At 47.0% G+C, this 12,015-nt stretch overlaps 1 protein-coding gene across 1 annotated transcript in view; it reads right to left on the reverse strand.

Moving 5' to 3' along the window:
- The window catches only part of NPLOC4 (NPL4 homolog, ubiquitin recognition factor), a 73,833-nt gene that overhangs the window by 56,552 nt on the left and 5,266 nt on the right, over positions 1 to 12,015 (reverse strand). Inside the window, exons 2-3 of the mRNA XM_046674643.1 lie at positions 8,856 to 8,936; positions 1,449 to 1,561 (exon numbers count right to left, since the gene is read on the reverse strand). Coding sequence (XP_046530599.1) covers positions 1,449 to 1,561; positions 8,856 to 8,936 — 194 coding nt within the window. The remainder of the gene's footprint in view (positions 1 to 1,448; positions 1,562 to 8,855; positions 8,937 to 12,015) is intronic.

Consider the following 12,015-nt stretch of genomic DNA (forward strand, 5'->3'; position numbering starts at 1 on the left):
GTGCCTCGGGTACAGTACCTCGGGTACAGTCCTGGTGCCTCGGGTACTGTACCTTGGGTACAGTCCTGGTGCCTCGGGTACAGTACTGGTGCCTCGGGTACAGTACCTTGGGTACAGTCCTGGTGCGACCACAGTCCAGTTTGATAGCTTTGTCTCAAAGGCATTTCATTCTGTAGCCTCCTTTCCTTGGATCCAGCTTTCAGAAGAGTTTTTCAAAACTTAGCCACTATCTTTTGAGGGCTCACCATGTACAGGTGCCGTGCAGCCGTGTGAAGGAGGCACTGCTATCCCCTTGCAGACAGGGACGGTGAGGCCCAGTGAGGTTAAGTAACTTCCCCAGGCACACAGCCAGTGAGGGCGCAGTGTGAATCCAAACCCACCTAACACTCATGAGAAGTGATTCTTAAGGTGCAAAAACCATTTACAAGCTGGGAGGAAAGATGAGCCTCATCTGCACTGGAAATGGACATCAACGACAGGCTTTATCTAATTACAGGGGTAGGCAAACAGCAGATGTCCAATAAATATTTGTTGAAGAACAAATAAACGAATGCTGTAAGTGCTTTTTTATCTTCTAGATATACTAACTTGTGAACCTAAAAACGAGCACACAAACTGCCAAAATAGCCTATTATTCTGACAGGTAAACACACAGCCAACCACCAGCAAAGTTCAGCCCACCCACTCACACTGCCTGCAGCCCCCGTGGGAGAGCTCCCCACCCATCAGCTGAGGCCTGAATGATTTTAAGCGTTCGGCTCACTGATATGTTAGCAGGTGTGCCCAGACAGTTTAGACAGAAGTTGGCAAACTTTTTCTGCAAAGGCCCAAAACAGTAAAAATCTGTGGCTTTGGAGGCCATGCCATCTCTGTCACAATCACTCAGCTCCACCCTTGTAGGGTGAAAACCCGTAAATGAATGCCTGAGGCTGTGCTCCACTGAAACTACAAAAATAAGCAGTGAGCTATGGGAAGAGGTCTCTGTACCCCATAAACCCCTACTGACATCACTCAACTCTAGGGAACTCTATGGGGTCTCGCCAGCAAGAAATATGGTCTGGGCACTGAGCCACTGCACTGCCAGCCCCTCTGCCCGACAAGCAGGTCCCGAGGCAGAAGCCCGCACAGAGCTCCGTTCAAGGTCCTCCTCTGCAGAGAAGCAGCCGACTGTGCAGCTCACCCGCCGCACCCCCGCCCTAGACCGCAACTCTCTCTCCTCAGTGACACACATCTCAGAATTCTGCAAGTCAGCCAAAGCGGCTCAACAGTAACTGCAGATTCAGTGTGACTGCTGAATACCTGGCAAGAAATATGGTCGCCTGTGTTTCGGCCAGTGACTGGGACCATAATTACAGTATCAGGGCGACGTGAGGAGGAAACAGGACAGAATGGAGCAAGCGTGGTGGGTAACCGGTGCCGTCATCCCACCCTCCCCGCCGGGCACATACTTGATCTTCAGCAGGTTGAGGGACTTATTGGAGGACGCCGTTATCTCTCCAGTCTTGTTTCTATTGATGTAAACTGAGAAGCCATTATTTTGGAAGCCAAACTCCTTTGCGACCTAAAACAAGCCCCAAACAACAGACAGTTAATAAAATATTTAAGCATCATTACTCTGATCACATATACATCAGACAATAGGAGAACACTCACTAAATTTAGAAACTGCTCCTCGTTAGCCAAATTTCTCTGGTTATTTTGCTCTCTTGTGAGGAAATTTGTACTGTTTATGCAGATGTCAAGTAAAACGAGAAAAGTGGCCAAAAAGAAGCAAAGCTTTTGTAAATGATAAGACTATGACACATTTAAGAGTTTGAAGCAAGCTGGAGTCATGGCCATATCTGGAAAGTTTAATTTCTACTTTTGAAATCAATTCTAAAAATTCACTTCCAATTTTGAAACCTAACAGAAGAAAAATGAAGTATAGAAGATGCCACTAAATCAGTAACAAATGTCCACCATGCCAGGTGCTGGGAATATTCATTTATTCACTCAACAAACAGTAAGCAGTCCTGTGTGCTGTTCCATTCTGGGTGCTCAGAACACAAGACGGAGTAAAAACAGACCATGCTCCTGCCATTGAGGATCTTACCATCAAGTGGGGGAGACAAACTCAACAAAGATGAGCACCACAGGTTGAGATAAGCACCAAGGCAGGAAGGGAGAGAGAGCAAAGCAGGGAAGAGGCCGTCCCAGAAGGGAGGACAGAGAAGGTCTCTCTGAGGAGCACATGTGAGCAGAGGCCTGGAGGAGGAGAGTGAGACTGCTACGCACAAAGCTGGGAAGGAACAAGGCAGGCAGGAGGAGCACATACAAAGGCCAACAGGCAGGAAGGGGTTGGAAAGAGTGAGGTCAGAGTCCAGCGGGCAGGAAGGAAGCAGGACGTGATGAGACTGGCGAGGTAGACAGGAGCTGACACACAGGACCATGTGGGCCGTGAAGAGTCTGCAGGCCAGGTCAGGAGCCATGGGAAGCCACAGGGGCTGAGGACAGGAGGCTGCCGACCTACTGATCCTATTTCTTATTGCCACTCTGCTGCAGGTGGGAAGAGGAAATGGGATAGCCAATCGTCTGGACAAGAGGAGACGGGCTCAGATGAGGCCAGGACAGTGGAGAGGGAGGAAGGAGCACACCTTCCAGTCATCATAATCAAGAGCCCCCAGTAAGGGGCAGGATGAGAGGGCAGAATGGAGTGAGGGAGAGGACGGACATCACAGTGGTGTTCAGAATTCCGGGTTGAGAACTGTTGGAAGGTGACACCTGTAAGGGAGCCATATAAGAGGCTGAAGGAGGAAGACTGAAAGGAAAATCAAGCCTTCTTTTTTTTTTGAGGAAGATCAGCCCTGAGCTAACATCTGCCAATCCTCTTTTTGCTGAGGAAGACTGGCCCTGAGCTAACATCCATGCCCATCTTCCTCCACTTTATATGTGGGACGCCTACCACAGCATGGCTTGATGATCTGTGTTATATCCGCACCCAGCATCCGAACCAGCAGACCCCAGGCTGCCAAAGCCGAACATGTGCACTTAACCGCTGCGCCACTGGGCCGGCCCCATCAAGCCTTCTATTTAACGCTGAGATTTGAATTGACTTCCAGACACCCTGGTGAAGGCATCAGGCTGGCAGTTAGTACTTGAGTTTGAGGCCAGGAGAGGGATCCAAGCTGGTGCTCAACATTTAAAAGGGTCATCAGAGAAGAGTTAAACCAATGAAAAGACAGGGTCTCGCGGCAAAGGAGCAGAAATAATAAAACAGAATCAAATGGAAATTCTACAAATGAAAAATATAATAAATAACTGAAATGGAAAATTCACAAGATGGGTTTATCAGCAGAAGGGAGATGACAGAAGAAAGAGTCAATTAACCTGAAACTATATAATCTGAAGACAGAGATTTAAAAGAAAAATGAACAGAGCCTTAGCAACCCCTAGAACAATATCAAATGACCCTCAAGAGAAGACAATGAGGATACAACTGAAAAATTGAAGAAAGAATGGGCAAAACCCTCAAATTTGATGAAAAACACAGAGTAACAAATCAGGAAGTTCAGCAAACCCAAAGGAGGATAAATAAAAAGAAAACTACCCGTAGGCACATGATCATCAAACCGCTGAAAACCAGAGATCAACTGAGACCAAAACAATGGGACAACATCTTTAAAGTGCTGAGGGGGACTAAAAACTTGTCAGCTCAGAATTCGGTATCCGGCAAAAATACCCTTCAAATACAAGGGTAAAAGGAACATATTTTCAGGTCAACAAAACCCGCCAGAGCCTGTTACCAGCAGGCCTCCACTACAGAAAATGCCTCCCGACGTTCTTCAGGCTGAAGAAAAGCAATACTAGACAAAAACTCAGACCTAGAAAAAACACTGGAAAAGTAAAGAAGGCAGGAATTATGAAGATAATAACTCTAAATTATGCAACATGAAACTATCACATTAAATGTTTTGTGATTGTTAAAAAGAGAACTGCCATGAGACTCCTTACAAAGAGACAGCATGGGTCAGGAACGAGAGCAGGGAGGGGCTGGACATTTCCCTAAGTCAGCCGAAGGCTCACTGACAGCTGATGCCTTGTTCTACCTGCTGCTTTTACCTATGGTTGATTTATCCTTTGATATGGAATTACGGATAACAGCTAGTATTTATTCACTGTAAGAAAAAAGAGTTAATAATTAACTTTATGTATTAACCTTATATTCTACTGATTTAAAAAAATGGACTAAAAGTAATTTCAAATCACCTTGTCATTCTGAAAGCAATAATAAGAAATGGTCTTTAAGACAAAGTTAAGATTTTATATCAGATATACTATAATAAGTATGTGATACCACATGATTTTTTCCTCCAAGCTAAAAGTGGCATTAATAAAATTAAGTGGGGCCAGCCCCGTGGCTGAGTGGTTAAGTTCTTGCGCTCCCCTGCAGGCGGCCCAGTGTGTCGTTGGTTCGAATCCTGGGCGCGGACACGGCACTGCCCACTAAGCAATGCTGGGGTGGCGTCCCACATGGCACAACCAGAAGGACCTACAACTAGAATATGCAACTATGTACTGGGGGGTTTGGGAGAGAATAAGAAGAAGAAAAAAGACTGGTAACAGATGTTAGCTCAGGTGCCAATCTTTAAAAAAAAAAAGTTGAAGTATTATAAGGAGAAGGGACCATGTCACATGCTGCTGAGAGATCAATTAAGAAAAGACTGAGAACCACCCACTAGCCCAAGCAGGTAGGACGTGAGGTGACTCTCTAAGAGTCGTTTCAGGGAAGCAAGCACAACAGCAGCCTGACAGAACAGGCTGAAGGGCACTAGGGTGAGGAGGGGCACCGGTGAGTGAGACAGCCAGAAGGACTCATCCTAGAGGGGTTTACGGCTGATGATTCATGGAAAAGGAATTCTTGAGTGAGAAGCATTAGACGGTCTCACAGGAAGCCAAGGCTCAAGATTCTGTGAGAGATTTTCCGCATAAACCATCTCACCACACTTGAAAACATCAATTTCCTTAGAGGGCATAAATACCACAAATTACATCAGGATCAAGGCTATCAAGTGTGGGGACAGCAAGCTAGAGCCAACAACGTTCACAGAAGACAACCTACACTTTTCAGGCAACTTTGTGATTAGACAGGAAGGCCATTTCAAAGCCCATTTATAGGGTACATGTACACAGCCAAACTATTAATTACTAAAGGTCAGTATGATCCCACTTACATGAGACACCTGGAGAAGTCACATACACAAAGACGGAAAGTAGGATGGTCGTTGCCAAGGGCTGGGGCAGGAGGAGAAGGGAGCTGCTGTTTAATGGGACAGAGTTTCAGATTTGCAAGATGAAAAAGTTCTGGAGATGGATGGTAGTGATGGTTGCAAAACAATGTGAATGTACTTAACACTATTGAATCGTACACGTAAAAATGGTTTAGGGGCCGGCCCCATGGTGGACAGGTTAAGTTCACACGCTCGGATTCGGCAGCCCAGGGTTTCGCCGGTATGGATCCTGGGCGCGGACATGGCACCGCTTGTCAGGCCATGCCGAGGCGGCATCCCACATGCCACAACTAGAAGGACCCACAACTAAAATATTCAACTATGTACTGGGGGGATTTGGGGAGAAAAAGAAAAAAAAAAAGGAGATTGGCAACAGTTGTCAGCTCAGGTGCCAATCTTAAAAAAAAAATGGTTTAGATGGCAAATTTTATGTTGCGGGTTATTTTTTTATCACAATAAAAAAAAAGGATGTAAATCTACATTTATTGACATAGAACCATGTCCATAACCTACTGTCAAGTGAAAAAAAGGTTACAAATGATCATATGATAAGAATTTAACATCTTTGAAACGGATACATCTTAAGAGCAACAGCGTCTTACAGTTTTTGCCTGCAGGGCAGCAGGACTGACACAAAGGACACTGCCTGGGCGTGTGTAAACTTGTCACCCAGGTGGCATGGCTGGACAACTGTCACCCTCAACATTTCTATCAAACAAGCCATTTAACCATCAGTCAAGGAAGGAAGAGGAATCCTGTTTGTCAAGCCCTCCTGGTAGGATGGAGAGAACTCCAGCACCAGCACCCGCAGAACAGGTGTCAGCAGGTGGCACACTGACCCTGCCGACAGTGCAGACAATGACTCTCCGCGGCAAGACATGGACACTAACAGCTGAGTCAAAAAATGGTTCAGAAGGACTACACTCTGAATGTGATGTTGTAGGGAGATCCTACCCAATTAATTTCCCAAAGATTTTCATTCTTATGTATAGGTAAAAATAATACATGGTTAAAATAAATTATTTCCAAATAAGTCTAAAATACCACTTTATTTAAATATAAAATTCTAAGTGACAAGGGACAGCAGGTGTGATAGCACTTTCTTCTTTCTTAGTGATACATAAATGTTTCTCCTTAAACTCAATACACTAGATCTGACAAGCACAGCAACAGTACAGTATGACCCCATTTCGGCAAAAGTTTGTGCACGTATGTATGTAGGGGTGTGTGACTGCATGCACTCACGTGTGCACGCACAGACATGCTATGTTAACAGTTATTTCTGGGCAGCAGAATTGCAAGTGATTCTTGCTTGTTTCTTTATGCTTTTCTGTGTTGCCTGAATCTGTTATAATTAATCCATACTATTTTTATAATCAAAGGAAAGGATTTTCATTTGAGGGAAACATACTTCAGAGTAATAAATGTGTTTGTTTTTTAGTATTCCCAAGAAAATTTCTTCCAAGCAATGACTACTGTGTTGATGATGGCTTCAGCGATCAAACAGTCAAAATCAAACTATATCTCCCCAACTCCAACCACTTCCAATGACAAGCTGTCGTGTCTGTGTTTCTCTATGCGAGGCAACAATGAACCACCCAGAGGGAAATACCAGGATTTCAGGAATACTTCTGAAGCAAACAGAAGTCAGAACTACAATGTTATATTTTTAGGTTTCTCTGAAATCTTCTGAATTTAACCTGTGTGACCACTCTACATTTGATACCAAGCACAAAAACCTCAAGTTAAAAACAAAATCAGGGCCAGCCTGGTGGTGCAGCGGTTATGTGCGCACGTTACGCTTCGGCGGCCCAGGGTTCACCGGTTCCAATCCTGGGTGCAGACATGGCACCGCTTGGCAAGCCATGCTGTGGTAGGTGTCTCACATATAAAGTAGAGGAAGATGGGCACGGATGTTAGCTCAGGGCCAGTCTTCCTCAGCAAAAAGAGGAGGAGTGGCAGCAATTAGCTCAGGGCTAATCTTCCCAAAAAAAGCCACAAAAAAAACCCCACAAAATCCTATCTACCCGTGGTTACTATAGCCTAAGTTAAAAAATGTCCCTATCACAAAGCCTCAGAAAAGTAAAGAACTATAGGTAGTTCTCTTACGTCTGGTGTTTATCCGCACAATTATCTAAGCAATAGCCACTTAATGCTTAATCTTTGTGCAGATGACCTCTCAAGAATTCTAGCACTTACCATATCCTAGCACCATCCCTAAGAACAAGCTGACAATGGTCAGATGCTACTACAAGAGTAGGATACTAAAAATTTCCTGAAGACTCAGAGATTCTCTGTTACCTATTGCACCTAATTCTTCTTCCTTTTATTCCTATAAATATGGTCCTGTAAGCAGTGCTATTGGAACCATGATAGCAACTACGTTTTAGAAACCAAATTTCCCAAGTAAGAGTTGTGGCCTCACCAACAGATCACAGGCCCAGTGTGAGCCTCAGTAAGTCTCTTTACTCCCCTGGCCTTCAGTTTCCACCTTTGTGAAAATAAAAAAGTCAGACTATAAGACACCTAAGATTCCCTCTGGCTCTAACAGTCCATGACACTACAATATTTTTTGCTTATGAAAAATGAAAAACGATATTTTTCATCATTACCAAAGGTAACACCTGCTTGCAACAAATTCAAATAACACAGAATGTATAAAGCAGAGGCTGGCAAACTTTTCCGTAAAGGGCCAGGCAGTAAATATTTCTGGCTTTGCAGGCCACACAGTCTCTGCCCCAGCTCACCTCCCTGCCGTTAGAGCTCCAAAGCAGTCAGACAATACACAAATCAATGACTGTGGCTGTATTCCAGTAAAACTCTACTTACAAAAACAGGCGGCCAGGGGCGAGCCCGGTTCGCATGTTCCGCTTCTCCGCGGCCCAGGGTTTGCCAGTTCGGATCCCGGGTGTGGACATGGCACCACTTGGCAAAAAACATGCTGTGGCAGGCGTCCCACGTATAAAGTAGAGGAAGACGGGCAAGGATGCTAGCTCAGGGCCAGTCTTCCTCAGCAAAAAGAGGAAGATTGGCAGTAATTAGCTCAGGGCTAATCTTCCTCAAAAAAAAACACAGGCGGCCAGCCCTGGAGCCATAGTTTGCTGTCCTCTGGCATGAAGTATAAAGTGAGAGCCACTCTCCTGACTTCAGGCCTCTCCTCCCAAGGCTACCTCTTCAAGTCAGCTGGTGCTCTTTCACGTCACATTCTGTGCTCACACAACAGATGTGTGTTATGTGGCATTAGTTTTTAAGAACAAAGGGGATCATTCTATACATGTTTTTAACAATTCCCCTTTGACAGACAATTCAAGTTTTTCACTCTCCTCTTTTTCACTGTCATAAACACTACTCCTGTGAAATGGTTTTACACCTACATCTGGGCCCTTGGTCCTACAATTGTACGCAGTGGTCAGTCGTGACACAATGTGATGCTGTATCAATCCAACCAAGCTCGACAGAGAAAAGCAATGCAATAGACTCAACTTGGGAGTGGGCGGAATGAGGAAAAGAGGACAGGTAGAGAATGGGAAGGGAATACAGTGGAGGACGAAGAAGATCCTGACAGGCAAACACCCGAGCCACAGGTACCTTTTTCAAAAATGTTGCAGCCGTTTCTCTCTTGGTTGCTGTGATCCGCTTCACCCCATCTGGAGACTGAACACGAATGATCTGTTGAAATGAAACGAGATGGTTACTGCGCAGACCAGTAAGGTCCTGATCTATTATTAACACTAACATCTGCAGTCTTTCAGCATCATATGGGTGACAGAAACTTAAAGGCAAACCCCACCCTTCCCTTGCGATACCAAAGCTTCTACAAGGTGAAGCCGGGGTACGGAATTCGTCAACATATGGGAGGACTTCCCCTTGAGATACCAAAGCTTCTACAAGATGAAGCCGGGGTACGGAATTCGTCAACATATGGGAGGACTTCCTGAGAGGACTGCCCTGATTCTCCACGCTTATTTCACTCAGAAAGACACAACCCCACTTCCTAACCATTACTTATGAAGAATATCTCTGCAACACTAATATTTTTCTCTTCAGATTTACAAAAAACAAACAAACAAACAAAAACAGAAGAAAACCCCACCATGCATCATGAATGACCAGGTTCTTTAAAAAAGGTCTGGGGGCCGGCCAGTGGCATAGTGGTTAAGTTCACTCGCTCCAGTTCGGCAGCCCAGGGTTCACAGGTTCAGGTCCCGGGCGCAGACCTACACACCACTCATCAAGCCATGCTGTGACAGCGTCCCACATAAAATAGAGGACGATGGGCACAGATGTTAGCTCCGGACTAATCTTCCTCACAAAAAAGGTCTCACATTGTTCCAGGATGTACACACAGACATTAGACTGACTTAAAAGAGTCGTAAGAAACCTTCTAATTTATTTACTTTTTTTTAAAGATTGGCCCCTGACTGACATCTGTTGCCAATCTTCCTTCTTCTCCTTCTTCTCCCCAAAGCCCCCCAGTACACAGTTGTACATTCTAGTTGTGAGTGCGTCTGGTTGTGCCATGTGGGACGCCACCTCATCATGGCCTGATGAGCAGTGCCATGCCCATGCCCGGGATCTGAACCAGCAAAACCCTGGGCCGCCAAAGGAGAGCGCACAAACTTAACCACTCAGCCATGGGGCTGGCCCGTTATTTACTTTTAATAGAAAGATTAAAATAAAAGAAGTAAAATTGTTTAACACCATGATAAAAGTCAGCAAAATTTTAAAAAAACTATTTTTGCGGCGAGCCTGAAACGACGGGCAGGCCTGGAAGGCTCCTGGACAAAGAGCACCACTTTCCAAGACTGGGTCTCTACACTGACCAAAGCCCTTCCGAGGTGCGCTATCACAGAGGCGACCTCGGGCCACGCTTCAGTCAGGGGCAGGACACCACACGCCCTGCCGCACACAGGCCACGCGAGGGGCGGAGGCACCAGGCTGCAGGTTCTCCTCTCAGCAGTCACTGCACTGTGCACTGTATTTAAAACAGCACTGCACAGTGGAAAACGTCACAGGCCGTTGTTTCTGAAAAGAGGTTTTCACCGATAGATATGAGATAAAACGCCACAATGGCTTTCAATCTACTGTCTGCTTTTATCAAACAAATTAAGGATAATCTAGATTTTCCTAAAATAGCTGGACTCCGTCTTTCTCGTTTTCTAGTAACTTTGAGTTGACTGAACAGGCTTTGCCCCCACATTGTTCTCAATTTTTAAGATTTTGTTTCAAATAATCCTTAGGAAGTCCCAATTGTTAAGAGCATAAAATATCTTGTTTTTGCTCCTCAACTATACTTGCTTAACGTGCGGAGCGCACGCACAAAGTCTTTCACCCGCTGATTTCTAGGACACTTCATGGCGGATTCTACACCCAGAGACGTGCTCCGCAGCCTGTGGCATGGGCATCGAGTCTGCCTCCACCCTCGGGCACGTCAACATGGGAAGAGCAGTTTCCCGGTCGAGGATTCTGGCCATTCCTCCCACTGCTCACCCAGGACCAGAGCATGACACTGCACTCCTGGAGGGACTAAAGGTCAGGCTTACAGGCTTCTGGAGAGTTCCAAGCTTAGGAAGTCGCTCTACCTGATCCTCCACAACAGGGCACGGCAGTCCAGGTCTCCGAGCCAAGCCCAGCATTAACCCCAAGAGACAAACAGAATTCGTACTGAGGGAAGCTCTGGCTCGGCCTCTGACACAGGCTACAGAATTAAGTCCCTAAGGAGAGACAGACCTGCAACATGGACACACCGCCTCTCCTAACTTAGGTCTCACTATTTATAAGGAAATGAGCTCAGGGGCCGCCCAGTTGGCACAGTGGTTACATGTTCACTCTGCTTCAGTGGCCCGGGGTTTGCAGGTTCGGATCCCGGGCATGGACATACCCACAGCTCATCAAGCCATGCTGTGGCGGGGGGTCCCACACACAAAATAGAGGAAGATGGGCACACATATTAACTCAGGGCCAATCTTCCTCACCAAAAATAAAAAAGAAAGAAGGTGAGCCCAGACTACTTCCTGGCAAAGTCAAAGAACTGGTGAGATAAAAATCAGTTTAACTCACAGAAATTTTTAGACCTCTTTCTAAATTCAAAAAAACACCTTGGAATCCACTTCAGAAGGCGGCTCTGTTTTAAGCCCTCACAATCTGAGAAATGCGACAAGAGACCCCTGGCGTCGAGGGGGGCCTTATGCACGCCCGTGGAGCAATGGCCTTGTCCCTAACACTCACTCGCCCGTGGCCACTCCGGTTCAGCCAAAGGCACCCCGGTAATCACAAAGTTTGGAAGCAGATCAGAACCTATTTCTAGAAGCCACCAACGACAGGTAAATCCTATTTTAAGAGGAGCGAGGTCCTCTCGGGCACTCGCTGCCGCCGCTCGTCTCCAGGCTGGGAACGCGGAGGAGCCGCCGGGGCCCGTGCGCGGAGCCGGGCGCGCAGGAGCCGTCCGAGCACAGCCCCCGACGCGGGGCCGGGCTTCCCGCCGACGCCGCAGCGGCCGCGCCCGGGCGAAAGCTCGGCGCCCCGGAAGACCCCAAGCATCCTCCGCGGCAACCGAAAGCCGTGCGCCTCGGGGGGGCTCCCTCCGATCGCAGCGACTTCCCACCGGACGGGAAGGGGGCGCGCCCGCCCCTAACTCAGCCCTGCGGGCGCCCGGGCCGAGCGAGGCTCCCGGCCCCGCGCCCCTCCGCGCCCGCCGGCCCCGGGCCCCGCTCCGGGAGCCCAGCCCTCCGCGGACGCCGGCGGGGCG

Source organism: Equus quagga, chromosome 11 (genome assembly GCF_021613505.1).
Source record: "Equus quagga isolate Etosha38 chromosome 11, UCLA_HA_Equagga_1.0, whole genome shotgun sequence".
NCBI classification, from domain to species: domain Eukaryota; kingdom Metazoa; phylum Chordata; class Mammalia; order Perissodactyla; family Equidae; genus Equus; species Equus quagga.